Here is an 18,457-nt window from a genome sequence, read left to right on the forward strand (position 1 = left end):
CTTTGGATCCTCCACCCAGGAATGCAACAGAATTATGGACAGTGGTGCAGCAAGCATGAATGGAAATACCTGTGGAATGCTTTCGTGAACTAGTGGACTCAATGCCTCGCCGTGTGACTGCCCTTATCCAGGCAAAAGGTAGGACTACGAATTACTAAGTAGGTATCCCATGATTTCTGTCCACTCAGTGCAGATACCACAGCTAAAGTTGCAGATGAATTCAACAGTTACTTTGTGTCAATATTTACAAAAGAAAAACCCTTTCTGTCAAAGAGAAATTATGGGAGTGAAATCAAAAAATATCTAATTAATAATACTGAAATCTCATGATTATTTCATGAAACAACTTTCGAGCCTACAGGCCAGTAAGGCTCCTGGGGCTGATGGGATATACCCTATAATCTTAAGGAAGATGGCAAGTGACTGCATTGAACCATTGAGGCTAATTATGAGAGCATCACTGGACTCAGGAGTGATTCTGTTGGATTGGAAAAGTGCCAATGTATCCCCAATACATAAGGGTGGTTCTAAGAGTGAAATGAGAAATTACCAGCTGGTCAGTCTAACTTCAGTAGTAAGGAAAATCGCGGAGGCAATGATTAAGGGTGGAATTCGGGATCGTTTAGATAGAAATGGAATTCTGAAGGATACTCTGCATGGTTTTGTAAAGGGAAAATTATGTTTAACTAATCTGGTTAGCTATTTTGACAGGGACACTCAAGAGCTTGATTTATGGAATAACTTCAACATTGTTTATTTGGAACAGGTTGAAATCACAGGGAAAATCCTTAGATGGATAGCAAGATGGTTTCAGCGCAGAAGGCAGAGGGTTGTGATAAATGGTTATTGCTCAGATTGGGTTGATGTAAGAAGTGTGGTTCCCCAAGGATCAATATTAGGACCAATGTTGTTTTTTATTGTCATAAATGACATTGATGAAGGGGTAGAGGGCGTGATGTCTATATTTGAAGATGATGTAAAGATTGGTAGAGTAGTTAATGATCACCACCATGCAGAGCTTCTTCAGAGTCACCTATATAGATTTCAGGGATGGTCAGAAAAATGGCAGTTATGCTTTAATCCAGCAAAGGGTAAAGTATTACTCCTGAGGAACAGTAACCCCAAAATAACTTATACACTTGGTGCAGTTGAACTGAAACCAGTAGTGGAGGAAAGGGACTTGGGTGTTACAATATAGTCAGACATGAAGTTCTCCGAGCACTGTAGACAGGTTGCAAGGAAGGCCATAGGTGTCCTATTGATGATTTATCAAACATTTGGTAGTAGAGATAAGGATGTCATAATCCCATTATATAAGGCTGTTGTTAGATCACACTTGGAATACTGTGTTCAAGTATGGAGACCACACCTAAAGAAAGATATTGGGCTTCTTGGAAAGTGCCCAAAGAACAGTAACTCACCTTGTGAGAGTGGCAAAAGGGTGTTCATATGAGGAAAGACTGAATGTGTGGGTTGCAGAGCTTGGAAACTAGACACCTTAGAGGAGACTTCATTGAGGTGTTTAAGGCTCTGAGAGGCAAAAGTAAAATGAATGAGGACAAAATTTTCATGGTTATAAATGATTCTAGAACTAGGGGACATAAATTCAAGTTACAGGGGGAGATGTTTAGACTGGACTGCAGAAAGCTTTATTTTAGCCAGTGAGTTAAAAATTACTGGAATAAGTTACCCACATGGGTGGTAGAGGCTGACAGTTTGGGAAAATTCAAGTTAGCTGGATAATTATGTATGGGAAGAGGGAAATGCATAGGTTGTCTGTTTCCTTTTCTTTTTTTAATTATTTATTTTTTAAAAATGTTCTTATTATTATTATTTTATTGGGTTTATTTATTTATTTTTTTTTTTTTGGTTTTTTCTTCTGGCTGGTACAGCATAAGCCACAGGCTTCCTTGCACCATGTGGCCATTGCTAATACTAATACTCATTATATTTCAATTGTTATTAAAATCCAGCAAGAAATAAGTAAACAGTAAATTGCATTATAAAAGCATTGACAATATATTCCAATTGTTTAAAATAGTAAATCACAGAGCCTAAAATAGGGGTTTTGTAATATTCACTCTGTGTTTTGTAATACTTTTATTAAGTATTACAAAACAAAGTGAATATTACATGCTGAGATATTGAGATATTATTCCTTGTGTATCTGTGTGCATCTTTCCATAATGAATTCCACTACTGAAAATCAAATTATCTATATGCAATACAATACATTAACTTTATATCACACAATGTTTCATACAAATGACTTGTTAGCTAGAGTTTCAGTGGTGTTTGTACAAGAGTGAGTCAACCCAAAATGAGATTCAAATTGTTTAAATTTAAATTAGTGGATTCTGCTTACTGTTCCATGTCCCTACATGGAAAAGTGCTCTGACCCAGAAACACACTTCGAGCAGGGCCTGTGACAGTTCTTGATGCTCCTGACTAAGGGATGGTGTGCCAAAAGATACTTAGCTAGCATGCATGATAGTAGTTAAAAGGGGATTTTATTTTTTCACTAAACAACTAAGGTTGTGAGACCTCTGTATATAATGCCAGTGAATTGTATAATACTGTATTGTCTGCTTGCTTTGTTTGGTTCATAAAAACCCAAGTTAAGAAATGCGGGAGGGAACCAAGCAACCATCCATAAAAATTTCTCCTTTGTGATGGGATTTGAACAACCTCATTTTCCACACAGCATGGGTCCAAACCACAATTCTACCAGAAACAATTCTACCGTGGAGACAAGGTGCAAAGACAAGGTGCTTTCTTTGCACCTCTACTAATGCTAAAGAAATACTTTTTTTTTTGGGTCTTTCAGAGTCCATGTTTTTCAAATAGCAAGGATTGGTTAATTGCAGGTTGAGAAGGATAAGGAAGAAATCCATTAACACAAACTAGAAAAAGGGAAAAAAAATTAAGATTAACAGTCCTTTTTTATGTTATCAAAGCCCATGCTGTTCTAGCAGGATGGATTATCTGAGGGTTGGGAAACTTGGTTTCTGAACCTGTACTTTTCTTCTAGCTTTCCAACTCCCAACCAATTCATGCTCCCTGGAAAAGCACAGGATTCAACTAAATAGATATGTTAAAAAAAATAATAATAAATAACCTTCCTAGGTTAAAGGTGTTATAACATGGAAAGAGTCATGCTGAAATAGGCACGTATTCACTTTTGAACCTGCTTACGAAGATTGGTGTGAATCCTTTTATACAAAATAAATGAATAAAAATATTTTTTTTCTTTTCTAAATTTCTGCATTCCTCCTTTCTACATTGCTGAAATTTCTCATTTCCTAAACCTTTTGCCTAATTATTTTTGTTAATGTCTGATCTCTGTGTGTGATACACTAAATTGTTGCACACACCAAAGTGTCGTAGCCACCAACTGTCTCGTTTGCCAAACTGTCATACAATGAATTGCCACATATAGTGAATTGTCTTGCACCAAACTGTTAGAGTACAAAGAATTATCTTGCAATGAACTGATGTGGACCAGTTTTTTCCTTTGTATTAGTATATGTCTGATCAGAACTTCATAAAAGTGATATTGTTCCACAAATGATAACATTACCCATGATCAGAATAAGTGGCATATACTGTACTTCAAAATAACACTGGCTGTTCTGTATGCATAGCAAGTGATGACCAGTGCATCTAAGCTAGTGAAATGCAAAGTTATTCAGTTTATTACAGCAGAGGCCTGATGACCTGCTTCCTTCATCCAAGTTCCATCGGGCTGATATCTGCAACTCAATCTGCAGGCAAGAATAATCGAGGCCTGATCCCACTCAAGACTCCAAACCCAGACACTGGAGACACCAGCAGTTTTTCTGCCACACCACATTGCCAATCAAACCAAGCACGCTAGCTTAGTTTTATTTTACTCTCCTCCCCGGATGGGTGAGTGGGAGGAGATTGGTTCCTATCTCCTATCCCCTGCCAGCCCATTCTTCCACCTGGTGAGGCATGGGCCTGCCTCACTGACTTTCTGGAGTCGCCTTCTCTATCGTCCCCATACCTGTCTTTTCCCCCTAGTCTTCAGTCTCCCCCTACTCTGTCTAACTCACAGTGTACACCCCCCGCACAACTTATCAATTAATAACGTCCAAATTTAAACCATGCTTACATAAACCTCTCTTGGCCTTTTATATTCTAACATTAACCCCCTTTTTTATTTATTTATTTTTTTTTTTTTCACATAGGCCCTTGCCACTGAAATCTTTAGAAACTAGGTGGCAGGGCTTGCCAGAGTACAAAAAATCTACTAGATACCTGAACTGCCTCCCCAGGGCCAAGTGCAGTAATGGTGGGTTCCAACAGGGGCCCAACGGCTAAATGGTCAGAAGAATAACGGTATACAACAATACTCCATCTGTCCACTTCCCCCACACTTTTTAAATCTCTGGCCTTCACAGAGTTCTGTGCTACACAAACAGAGTACACAACATGGAGATGGGGGAAACCCCTGGTGCCTTCAAACAACTAACACACTTTGCACTTTGACCTGCAGCCATAATACAGCTGCTGTGAATAGACATATTATCCTGGTGAAAGAAAACACCTTTAGTCAGCTTTCTTGCCTATTTGATTTTATTGCATCCATAATTTATTTACTAAATTAGCAAAGAAGTGTACATTTGTTTATCCCTGTGAAAGATAAATATTATTCCATTATTAGCATTAGCATAGGCACATGATGCAAGAAAGCAACTTGTATAGCATCAGCCAAAAAAAAACCCCTTATTTCACCCATCCACTCACTCCAAATGTTTGTCAAGTTCTGCCTTGAATCTATTTAAGCTATCAACTTCTACAACGACAGATGGAAGTTTGTTCCAGCAATCAACCACCCATTGGCTAAAGGCAAACTTCCGCACATCTATCCTACAACCACCTTTGTTCAATTTGAATTTATGCCCTCTCAGGCAATTATTCTGAGCAAGAGGGAGAATCCCATCAGCACTGAGCATGCTCAAACCATTTAAGGTTTTATACACCAGATCGTAGGTATAGCTTAGCTTAATTTTTCAGCACTCACCTCATAGTAATCCGCTTAGTTGGTAGGAAGTTTTACCACGTACCAGTGTGGCATTGGAGGCAAACTGCTGCTATGGATAAAGGGATGGTTGGGTGGGAGAAGACAGAGTGGTAATCAATGGACACTTCTCTTCGTGGACTATTGTTATTAGTGGAGTCCTTCAGGGTTCAGTGTTGGGTTCATTGTTTTTTCTGTATTTATAAATGATATTGATGATGTTATATCAGGCTTAATGTCCGAGTTTGCAGACGATACGAAGGTTGGCAGGGTTGTTAAAGACAGTACACTGCTGTAACAGGATCTAGAAAAGTTGAGCAGAGTGGCAAATGAAGTTTAACATTGACAAATGTAAAGTACTAAATATGGGAAGCAGTAACCCCAGAGTAATGTATCAACTCTGTGGTACTTCACTGACAGTGGTAGAGATTGAAAAGGACCTGGGGGTAATTGTGTAGGCAGATATGAAGTTTTCTGAGCAGTGCAGACGGTCTGCAAGAGTAGCTCATGGTGTCTTATCAATGATATACAGGAATTTTTCTAGCAGGGATAAGGAGGTGATTATCCACTTGTATAAGGCAATGGACAGGCCACACCTTGAGTACTCTATACAGGTCTGAAGGCCTCATTTTAAGAAGGATGTAGAGCTGTTGGAATGAGTACAGAGAAGGGTAACATGATTAATGAATGGAACAAAGTGTTGCTCTTACGAAGAAATGGCCGATTGGGCTAGCTAGGTGGGTAAAGTACCTGCCTGGCAACCCAAAGGTCACGGGTTCGAATCCCACTTCAGACTTGGATCAGAGTAGTGCAAAACTTTGGGAGGTGCATTATGGCCACAGAAGCCAATGCACCAACAACAAAAAAAAAAAAAAAGAAAAAAGGCTTAACTTTTGCAAATTAGCGTCTGCAGACTAGGCACCTGCAAGGTGATCTGATTGAGGTGTATAAAGCCTGTTGATATTTTAAGGAGTCCTTATGTGCTGTAATGTAATGACTAGATCATAGATATAGCTTAGCTTAATTTTTCAGCACTCACCTCATAGTAATCCGCTTAGTTGGTGGGAAGTTTTACCATGTACATAGTGGTTATGAGATTCTAATAACTTATGGGGATTATAAATTTAAAAACTAAGTTACGGGCTTTAAAAATTTTTCTAAGAAAGGAAAGTGCACCTTCCATTCTGTGGTTGTCTAATTAAATTAAATTGAATGAAATGAGATAAAAGCTACTAGCCGCACACGAGCGACTTTCGAAATCGTCTTCAGTTAGCTTCAGTTAGTGGGGAAGGAAGAGTGCGCGAGTGTGTTATATACGGGTTGAGGTCCCGAAATGCATTTCAGTGCACGTGGAAACTTAATACGTGATAAATTCCAAATAAGGAAGAAGTTGGCGGGAACCTTTTTGTTTAATACGGTAAGTGATGTGTGGCGCTTAAACCACTCAATGACGAGAGCTTCGTTTTGAAGGATTTTATAGCTGGAATTTAGTTTTAACTATTGTGATCGCTGAATCGACGAGTGGGTTATGATTATAAGATTGGATGTGTTGTGTTAGAGGATGGTGTGAGTGTATGCATGCATGTTAGAAATTTTTGATGTCCCAAATTTTGCTGTTGTACTGCCTATGTAACATGTTTGGCAATCTGATTGGCGTCTAATCAAATATATAATATTATTATGATCTTGTGTCCCATACTCGTGTGTTGTCTTGTATGAATTGAATTTAGAACTTAATTTGTTATACAATATGAATATTAATTTGATATCTGTATTCTTAAAAATCTGTTGAAGTCGTCTGGCATATTGTTGATGGTATGGGAGGGCAATAAGGGGTTTATGTATCTTATTCTTATTCACGTGTTTTTAATTTTGCTTGGGTTATTAGCATTATTATGGACTTTGGTGATGGTTTCTTTTATTAGTTGTAATGGGTATTTTCTGTCGATGAATTTTTTGGTGAGGTATTGCAATTCTACAGATAGATCTGTTTGTGTGTGACTATATTTGATAGTGTTGTATATCTGATTGTATAGAACTGCTTTTTTGATGTATAGAGGATGGTGTGATAAGAATTTACCTGTATGTGTGTTCTTTCTGTATATTTTAGTGCCTAAAGATGTACCTATTTTGTATATAGTGAAGTTTAGAAATTTTATTTTCGGTTTCTACTTCGAGGGTAAATTTGAGTCTTTCATGTGTTGTATTAAACGTGTTCAGTAAAGTATCGATGGTGGTTCTGTGATTGAATGAATTCATTCCATGACTGAAATACAAACTAAACTTGATAACCACCCAGATAAATATCGTATCATACATGAAACCAATGCTGTTTTTAACTCCCAATTAACTAGTAAACCTAATATTCACCAACAACAATTAACCCACATACAAGACTTTATGAAAATCCCGGACATCATAATACAAAAGGCAGACAAAGCAATTTTTGTCCACGATTGCGACACCATCGCAATCATGGACAAAAATACATATATAAAGAAAATGTTACACATCCTGTCAGATTCAATGACATACAGAGATTGCAACACATTTAACATTAACAAACTCAAAAATAAACTTGATGGAATCCTAAGAAGACTCAGAGCCAACAAACAAATTAATTTACACACTCTCCAGCAAATAGGAATACGCAGTAACATTCTTCCACACATTTTTGAAATATGTCAAACTCCATAAACAACATTATCCTTTAAGACCCATCATTTCCTATAAACAGTCCGCCTATGCTAATCTATCCATATTCCACGTCAAAATTATTTCACCTTTAATGAGATTTTCTCAATTCAGGGTCTACAATACTAAACAAGCACACGAATGTATAACTTCCATGACCATTTCTGAAAATGATATTCTCGCATCCTTCAATGTTGCCTCCCTATATACAAACATACACATCGAAACCATGCTACTGGCTCTTAAAGAACTATTAATTATAGACGTCACCTTGACAAAACGTACCGACTTAAACATTAATGACATTTAAGAACTCGCGTCACTGTTATTTGATGCCAAACAATTTAAATTCCAAAATAACATCTACGAACAAATTTTCGGCCTTCCCATGGGCCTCGGTATCTCTGCCCCTTTATCCGTAATCTACCTCGCTTCTATTGAAGGTGCCTCCATAGCCAGGTAGGCAGGAGCAGCAGTGCATAGCACACGCTTCTTGATTAGACTGGGGTTCGAGCCCGTGCCCACCAAATACGGATGATGTGGAAAAGTGGAATTGAAGAAAAAAAAATACTCCAACCGTTTCCTTCAGGGATTAAACTATACATGAGATACGCGGACGGCGTCCTTTTAATAGGCAACAGAACCACCATCGATACTCTGGGGTTACTGCTTCCGATATGTAGTACTTTACATTTGTCAATGTTAAACTTCATTTGTCACCCCTCAGCATCTGCTCAACTTTTCTAGATACTGTTACAGCAGTGTACTGTCTTTAGTGTCATTAACAACGCTGCCAACCTTTGTATCGTCTGCAAACTTGGACATTAAGCTTGATATACCATCATCAATATCATTTATAAATACAGAAAATAACAATGGACCCAACACTGAACCTTGAGGGACTCTACTAATAACATTAGTCCAAGAAGAGCAGTGTCCATTGATTACCACTCTGTCTTCTCCCACTCAACCATCAATTTATCCATAGCAGCAATTTGCCTCCAATGCCACACTGATCCAATTTTTGTAACACTCTTCCATATGCAACAGTCTTCCATGTGCAACAGTATCAAAAGCCTTTCTAAGATCCAAATATATGATATCAAAGTTATTCTTTGCATCCAGTTCCTTTGTGACTACATCACAGTATCCAATCAAATTGGTCAGACAAGACTTCCCCTTAACAAACCCATGCTGTGTCCAAGCTATAATTGAAGTCTTGTCTAGATGATCCTGCAATGCTTCTTTAACCAGTGCTTCCATTAATTTCCCTGGAACAGAAGTTAAACTAACAGGTCTATAATTACCTCTGTCTCCCTTTGATCCTCCTTTGTGGATTGGGGTCACATTTGACATCTCCAGTCCATGGGTACCTCCCCTGAGTCCCAGGAAGCTCTCATTATGGCTAAGGTTTGCTTACTTCCTTTGCCGCCTCCTTTAATATAACTGGATAGATTCCATCCACCCCAGGTGCCTTTCTTATGTTTATCTTCAACAATTTCTCCTCCACTTTACTCTCAGTTATTACAAGATTATCTAGCTTACTGCCAGAGTTTAATACATCTTGCGCATTCCTCTCTCTGAATAACTCCTCATGTATGAATGTAGATGCAAAATATTCATTTAGTTTGTTATGTTTGTTATTTGGTTTTTTTTAGGAGCATTAGCAACTAAGGCCATATCGCACCGGGATATGCAGTGGTCATTCCCTGACCTTTTCGCATCCTTCGTATTTGGTGGTGACGGGTTCGAACCCCGGTCTAATCAAGAAGCGTGTGCTATGCACTGCTGCTCCTTCCCACCTAGCTATGGAGGCGCCTCATTTAGTTTGTTAGCTACCTGAGCAGGATCATCAACAGTTGAACCATTGATATCAAGTGAACCAATGTGATTCATCCCCTTCCTTCTAGAGTTTACATAAGTAAAGAACTCTGCTGTTTTTCTCTGCATCCTTTGCCAAAGATTTCTTGTAATCTGCCTTTGCCTGCCTAACTTCCTTTGTGACTTGGTCACGGACCAGCTTATATCTATCATAGGCTTCTCTGTCACCTGTTATTTTATATGTATCCCATGCATTTTCCTTCTCTGTCACATGTCTAATTAGTTCATCTGACATCCATTTAGGCCTAAATCTTGAACAATATTTCTTTGTTGGTATGAAAAGCCTAGTAGCTTCCAAGATTAATTCTTTGAATGCTTCCCATCTTGAATTTGCTGTTGGTAACATCATCAGTTGGTCCCACCATATAGAATTTAAATACTGTCTCAGGCACCGTAGTCACCTTTACGTAAGCAAAAATCCTTCCCTTTACCCTTGATGGTGGTTACCTCTTTGAGTAAATCCCACTTCAGCACACTGTGATCACTGCCAACTAGTGGTTCTTTTATTTGCAGATTCCTAATGCATGAAGGATCACTACTGATAATCAGATCAAGAATATTACTCCTTCTAGTTGCCTTCCGAACATACTGCTGTAGAAAACAGTCATCCAATAAATCCACAAAAGCCTTGCTAGGGTGTGAGTGACCAACCCACAAATTCCAGTCAATCTCTGGGAAATTAAAATCCCCCATTATAAGACACTCTGATTTACTGGACCACTCTATATCTCTGCACAATTGCTCATTATACTCATCAGATTCATTTGGCGTATAACACACACACCTACTCTCATTTTTCCTTTCCCAGTGCTTATGTCACACCAAGCAGACTCAACATTGCATTGTCCACCAACATCAATTGGATGCACTGCCTTAGATTTTATGTGTTTCTTAAATAACAGCATAACCCCTCCTCCCTTCCTGTCCTGTCTATCCTTTCTGTACACATTGTACTCCTCAAATTCCAGTTCTGCACTGCTTGTCTGTGGGACACCACATCTCTGATATCCCAACAATATCTGCCTTTGATGTCTTGACTAGCACTTCAAGCTCATCGAATTTATTAACTATATTCCTAGCAATGGTGTACATGCAAGTATACATGCACCTGTTTCTACTCTTAGTTACCCTAACACAGCCCATGTATTTACTTGTTCCACTACGACTCCGAGCAGTCCTGGAAATCCCCATTGCTTTTCTTTCCAGGCTGCTGCTCAATTGCACTTCAATAGAAGCAGTGCAAGAATCACTTTCACCTCTGCCAGCAGCTACTGTTAATCTATTAGTCCGTGTATCCCCCCAAGCTAGCAGTTTTCCAACCCACCTAACTCTGCCTCGATAACATCAGCAAATATTCTTGCATCCTTTCTATTTAAGCGTATCCCATTCCTGTAGAAGCAGTTTCTGCTGTTAACAAGCACAGACCAGGTTGAGAAAAATTCTACCCCTTGAGCCTTGCATAATCTCTCCAGGGCCGAATTGATCAACAAGGCTCTCATCACATACTCCCTCCTATTGTATCTGGGCAGAATTGCACACACTTTCAAATCCGAGCCTAAGTCACGGCTTTTTTTCAGCATTGACTTACCATTATTATTCCTTTTGAATCCTATTAGATAACTGCTATGACCGTGCCTGTTGGTGGGACTAACCCAGCCTACTTTGGAGGTAGTGAATCAGCATGCTTCCATTGTTTTGATTTCAGTTTTGACTCTGGTTGGTAGTGATGAAGCCATGTTTCGATACACAGACAAAGTTTTCAGGATCTGCTTTATTACAAGCAAAAATCTGTTTTAAATTTTGAGTCAAAGATGTTTTTATTGGGTGTCAAAAGGTGGTAGACCCATCATGTAGAAACCTTTGTCATATTAAATTTGTTTTTTACCCATTCAATTGAGATGCCTGTATCCCCTAATATTTCTCTAACAGGTATTCCCTGATGGATGATCAGGGAATACCTGTTAGAGAAATATTAGGGGATACAGGTATTCCCTGATCATCCATCACCATTTCATGAACTTATTGATGTTTTCTGGAGTGGTCACTGTTGATGGTCATCCCACTGTGCCATTCATCTTACATGCTAGTTCTGCAATGTTTAAGTTCATCCATCCAACTTCTGGCAGTTCCATATTATGCAGCAGATTCTCCACATATTTACCAAGTATTTATGATTATCCTTGCTCAATAACCCTTTTTTGTAAAGATATTTTATTACAGCTCAATATTCAATTTTTTTCCATTTATGATGGCTAGAAACTTATCAAGCAACCCTCACATGTCACAAGTACTTATCTATTTTGCATTTAACTTTTTCCTGTTTAAGTGATAACAAAAACTAATATTTTAATGTGAATCAGTGATTACATAACATAACAAAGAGTACTCCCAAATTTTTAACAACTTTTTTTATGATGGAAAAAGAATTAAAATGAGAATGCTCACTGGTTGTAATTTAGGTTAGTATAGAAATAATAATGAAGAAACTAGTAGCTTATATTTGACAATTGTAATCTGTACAAAAAAAAATTGTGGTATCTATTGTCATGATTGTCAAAATTGAACTCTGACTGGGATAGCAAAGCATCAATAACATACCACTGAACCACATTATAAACATCATCTTCTTTGTGATTTTATGCTCTCGGAAGTAATTTAAAATGAAGCCAAGAGGATAGATATTTAGCCCTCTTCCTACAAGGCACAAGACCTGAAAAAAAAAATATTTCCTCCACATTATTCAACAAAAACAAATCAAAAACTACATAGGCCATTATGCTTGCTAAATGTTTCTATATTAATTTAATATAGGAAAGTACTCTTAAATATAAATAAATATCAACAACATTTAAGACTTACTTAATACAAATCTTTGAATTTATACAAAGCAAACAATTCTGCTTAAGTGATGTAAATAAGAGCATGCATTTACATAATAAAAATATTATCATGGAAGTTTGGCATATACTTCTTATTATAATTCTACTAATGAAAGAAATCTAATGAGTGGGCGGCAGCAGAGTGTTGTTCTCTGTGGTACACAATTTTTGATAGCAACATCGACATCTTCACAAAAGGCTCTGGACTGTAAACTTACACCTTTCTGCCAAAACCACAAATCAGCCAGAAGAAGAGACTCTCTGATTCTGGTTGCAAAACATATTGCATCCAATGTATAACCAAGTTGGCAGATGTTTTACCATTAGAGCTACATTTGCACACTACATGTGGAAGAGTTTTCTGTCTGACATCTTGCTCAATATGATTCACACCCACCAATATCAATGCATGAACAGTGTAAAATTGTGTGTGTGTGTTATCACAATTTTTCACACGGTATAAAATTGTGTGATAATGTCCAACCAAAAGTGAGTGCACACTCAAAATTACTCTAATCTCAAATAAATTAATTAAAATGATGCCACTGAATTGATATCAGTTTCATCAACATATTTTGGAATTTTGTTCCATGAATTCCTAAGCTTATTCTTTAATATAAAAGTTTCTTCTACTTATTTTCTTGAAACCAACTTTCCACAACAATATTCAAAAATTGCATATGAATGCTTCTATAAATATATGGCCCTTCTTAAAAATTTTGCAAGCTTCTTTAGTCCATTTTTACAAATTCCAGGAATATAATGATGACATGCCATTTTCTATTGCATCTCTAAATTTGATACACATATTATTTTTTATGTTATTGTGCTTCCTACATTTGCTTCTTCCCTTTTCTACAAATGCAACATTCCAACATACCCACTGGGGTGATTTTATACTTTTTACAATAAATATTGTTTTCTTTTCCTCCCTTATAGCCTTATATATATTTTGAAATTTTTTTTTTTTAAACCAATCCTCAATGTTTTGCCACTGTTCTGTTAGTAATATATAACCAGGAGTAACAGTGCAATAGTGCATGTTCTTTGAGTAGACTATGGCTCAAGCTCATGTGACTGCTAAATATGTTAACAATTGTATTCATGATTTACATTTACTGTACACTCCTCTGACCTGGTGGTGATGCTAGAGTATCAACAAGAACATATACAGAAATTTTACAAGAAGGAACAAAGAAATCCCATTATATAAAGCAATGGTTAGGCTGCAACTTGCACCTCATTTTTGGAAGGATGTGAATCCTTGTAATGCATGTAGAAAAGAGCAATAAGATTAGTCAGGAACACAAAAAGGGTACTCATACTAAGAAAGACTTCAGTTTTGCAAATTTCAGCACTTGGAAACTACACACCTGTAAGGACACAGGAAATAAGTTAAAGGCTTTACATGGATTGAGTAAACTAAATGCTGATGGCATCCTTACTCTCTCTTTCCAGACAGAATACATATGATCACACAACTTAAACTGAAAAAGGACTGCAGGATAGATCTGCAAAAATTTGCTTTCAGACAGAGTAACTGATCACTAGAACATATTTCCTATGGTGTTGTGAAAGTGGGTAGGTTGCATAAATTTAATAAACACAAATTGTTAGAAGGGGATGTACACAAGAGGTGAGTAGGTTGTTTTTTTTTTGATAATGCTGTTATAAGCTTGCTTATAACAGCATTTTCCACTACCAGTTAGCTATTAAGAATAAATGAAATTTCATGAATTGCTGTCCAAGCAGTCACAGACAAAGTCCTGTAGTAAAATAATTTGAACTCTTGAAAACACATGCCATTCCATACAAATGGACTATATGTAATCCCCTAACTTGCTAAAAAAAATCAGGTAAATATGATATATGGTAGCCATTCTGAATTCTTACCTTAAGGCCTCATAGGGGTCTGTGAACTGCTATATGGGAACTTTTCCAGAAGAGGATAAAAGAAGTGATTATCCCATTGTATAAGGAAATTGTTAGACCATATCTGGAATACTTCATACAGGTTGGGAAACCTAATTTTGGAAAGGGTGCTGAATGCTGATGACATCATTACCCTTTTGGGATGAAGCACACAATGGGAGAAGGGGAGCAAAAATTTAAATTATGACTGTGGAGCGCTACAAAAATTTCAGCAAGATGCAAGGAGTCTCTGGTCCATAAGCTGTACATCACTATTGCATATGGATATTTAAATACAAAAACAAAATTCTAAATGAATAAATGAAACAAAAAAAAACTGTATAAAACATTAAGAGTTCAATTCTGCAATTGTCTTCAATACCAGTGAGTGAGTGAGTGAGTGAGTGAGTGAGAGAGAGAGAGAGAGAGAGAGAGAGAGAGAGAGAGAGAGAGAGAGAGAGAGAGAGAGAGAGCCACTGTAATGATATTACAGTAGACTCTTTAAATTTCAATAGCCTCCACGATTGAGAGGCACTGAATTTTAGAGACATATACCAAAAGTGCTTAACTGTCAGCAGGCAGTTAAGCACTTTTAAAGAAACATTTAAATAAATATTTAGCACTAACTTAACTTATTTACATTTGTACACATCTATAATAAATAAAAGATAGTTCTCATGGTTACAAATGTATATAATAGTTCAATTTGTTAAATGTAAACAAATGACAATAACAAAGTCAGAGCATCGTCACATACTGTAACAAATTTTAAATGACACCTGGTATGATATCAGAGAGAGAATATCAACAAATGTACTTCAGGGAAGAATACTTTGATATTGGAAATGAAAAAAAAAAAAAAATAACCAATCTTCTTAAGGAATAATTACAAGGTATGTGCAATCATTATCAATTTACATGGCATCTTAACTTTAAAAATGTACTATGGAGAAAATCAATTTCTTTCACATATAAATAAATGCATGGCATAAATGGTTCTCATATTAAAGTTATTAGTATACCAAATTAAACTGAAAAATACTTACAATACTCCATATGACTAATGAAGGCTTAATAATCAGCCTAAAACTGAATATTGCCAATCCCAAATATGCAAACACACAAGTTTCTAAAAAAAATAAAAAATATTAGCTTAAATGTAATTATCAAAATTAATCCAGATTAGAGAAACCATATTTACAACTAACTAATAAAATCAAAGAATTCACTAAAACTTTAAAGACAGCCTCAATGAGAATATCATCAACTAGCTTGGTTTCCCATACATTAACCACGTTTTAAATAAATAGTTTTGTTTCAAGACACTTTGTATATAAATTATACTTAATTTTTCCAGCATTAAGTAATCTCTGCCAAAATTTCATATTGGCATAGTACGCAAGCTTCATTAATAATTTATGGGTCTATTTCAAATCAGACGTCAAAACAATGTGTGTCGATTTGGTCTGTAGTAACCTGCTGCAAAACAATACACATAAAACAATTTGGAGAGTGCAACAATTTGGCATATGCAAGCATGCCATATCATCAATGGGAAATTTATTCTGCTAATGCAGACTGGATGAGTTACAGGTTGAAAAATGTACAACAGACTCCCAAAAGTAATGAATGTAAATGAAGGATATAATTTCTTTTCTTTTTTCCAGATGGTTGTTGAAATCTATACTTTCAACAACCATCTGTAAGGGTATGAAATAGTACAGGGTTGTAAGCCTGAAGAAACTTCCTAGAAGGAATAATTGACATTGAGACCAAAAGTAGAAAACATGAAAGAAAATATTGCTTTTTGTTATGGAACTTTTCTTTTAATTTCCATCAAGGCAAAACAACTCAATACAAACTCACTCAACCACAATGTCTAATTACTGCTCTCTTCAAACAATGATCTAACTTCTCAACCCATCCAGAGCTTTCACAGTTTTCCACTAAAAAAAAACAAACTATAACATAACATGAATTGCAAAACACACAGCAAACACATATGTAAACTAGTCATGATGGCAGCATGTAAACCAGTCAATTTCCATTTGTAGTTCAACTCCAAATCTAGTTCTTGAAACCATTTTCTCGTGCATTTCCAGAAAATTACAATCTAAGAAATTTAAATCCAGCATGAACAAATTCTTGTTTTCCAATTATCAAACCAAATGCTTTTCAGGGAACACAATAAAAGAAAATTATACATACAAGGTGTGGCAATAAAGTTCCCAGAGTGGTGGTATTGTGGTTATGTTCAATGAGCTTGAAAATAATGATTAACAATGAGCAGTGACCATTTATAACTGTCTTCTTCCAAGCAACTTGCCCTTAATGTCAACACTGCTCCAATTTGTATAGCAGTATTTTATTGTAGTATCAAAAGCTTTTCTGAAATCTAAGTATACACATAAAATAAAGTTCCCAGAATGAAGCTGTGGTGGTCATGTTCAATGAGTTTGAAAATAAACAGAAGTGGTATGTTGTAGTTCAAACTTCCTCCATCAGATACAAAAACTGTTCAGTAGGTTAACAGGTTGCAAATAACAAAACGTCTTGTTAGTAGTCTTAACGTCACGATTTTGCAATGGAGCAACAACAAACATCAAATTTTGTATTAAACTGGAAAAATCTGCATCAGAAATGTATTAAATGTTAAAAACTGTTTATGGTGATGAAAAGCTAAGTTGTACCAGTGTGTTTCAGTGAAATAGGTGGTTCAAAGATGGGCATGATGTAAGCGATGTCCATCAACCTCTCGAAATGAGGACAGAGTTGAAACTTCAGGAAATTGTGGTCCTTGTCACACACATTTTCTCAGGTATGTAGAGCTGGGTTTGCTACCTGTGAGTCTAAAATTCTGATGGAACTGATATTCAGTGGGCACTCAATTCATGTGGACCAAATTTCAGGAAAATCCAGTCAGTCTGTGACAACCAAATCCTCTGCTTGCACTTTCACAACACATAAGCAGGGGTCGGGGTGTCCAAACCATACAGAGGAATGCAGCCCATATATGTTACCAGGCAATCCTAACTGATAGATGACTCTCATCGACTAGTGCAATACCACCACTAAGCTTACTGCAGTCTTGAATTGGTATAACCCATGTTTAGTCTGCAGAGCAAAACTCCAGCAATGCCCTATCACTTCCATCATGCAATATGATTGATGTCTTTTGAGGTTATGATGGACATCATAGTGAGATCCAATCTTCCTTACATTTTGAGAGTACAGATATAAAACGGTGTTCACATGCCAGCCATTAGACAGTCCAGCCCACTGAACCTATTAGTAACTCTCCAGGACACTTCTAGATCAACTAGCATATAATCTCGATGCTGCCTCTAACTCTGACATATAGTGACTGGAGGGAGTCCGAGTAGTGCGTATGCAGAGGACATTGTCAAAGAGCTGGGTATATTCTAACCATGTGTAAGCTATATCCAAAAATTTTATTATTTCATACAGCAAGTCCTCACAACCTTTTCTTAGTTTGTGAATGCACCATGAATTGTCAAAATAATAGAACAAATTTCTGTGAAAAGATCAAAACCTCCCAAATGCTTCCTCATCATTTCACAAATATACGTGGTCTCAATTCTAATCTCAATGATGTCCATTTCCACTCACAGCCTGTCAAACCCCATGTACTTTTTCTGACAGAATCCCAGTTATTGGTTGATTTAACCACTGTAATTTCAGTTGTCTGAATTATTCACTGTATGATTCCTTTCGCTTCAAAGGTGGTACTTGTGGATATGTCTGCTCTGATATTCCGTCAGAGAGACAGTAATTTAGGATCTCTCTTTTTGATCTCCACTGGCTTAAAATCTCTCTACCACATTCTGTCAAATTCATCTGTTGCTTCTATCATTCTCCCAACTCTACTAATCACTTGGAACTCTGACTTCCTTGCTTTGAAAGTTCAATTTCTCCAGTCCAACTTTCCTTAGTGAGGCAATTTTTCTTAATCATTTTAATGTTCACAACACCAGCTGGCTTCCACTTTCTAGTCACATGGACCTAGCTGGTCAAGAATGCTGAAGCT

At 36.8% G+C, this 18,457-nt stretch overlaps 1 protein-coding gene across 1 annotated transcript in view; it reads right to left on the bottom strand.

The window, feature by feature from the left end:
- Positions 1–18,457, bottom strand: part of LOC150079090 (sodium/hydrogen exchanger 8-like) — a 167,636-nt gene that overhangs the window by 57,582 nt on the left and 91,597 nt on the right. Inside the window, exons 11-12 of the mRNA XM_090382203.1 lie at positions 15,456–15,538; positions 12,218–12,329 (exon numbers count right to left, since the gene is read on the bottom strand). Coding sequence (XP_090238329.1) covers positions 12,218–12,329; positions 15,456–15,538 — 195 coding nt within the window. The remainder of the gene's footprint in view (positions 1–12,217; positions 12,330–15,455; positions 15,539–18,457) is intronic.

This window comes from Mastigoproctus giganteus, chromosome 10 (assembly GCF_048544385.1).
Source record: "Mastigoproctus giganteus isolate SK-2022 chromosome 10, ASM4854438v1, whole genome shotgun sequence".
NCBI classification, from domain to species: Eukaryota; Metazoa; Arthropoda; class Arachnida; order Uropygi; family Thelyphonidae; genus Mastigoproctus; species Mastigoproctus giganteus.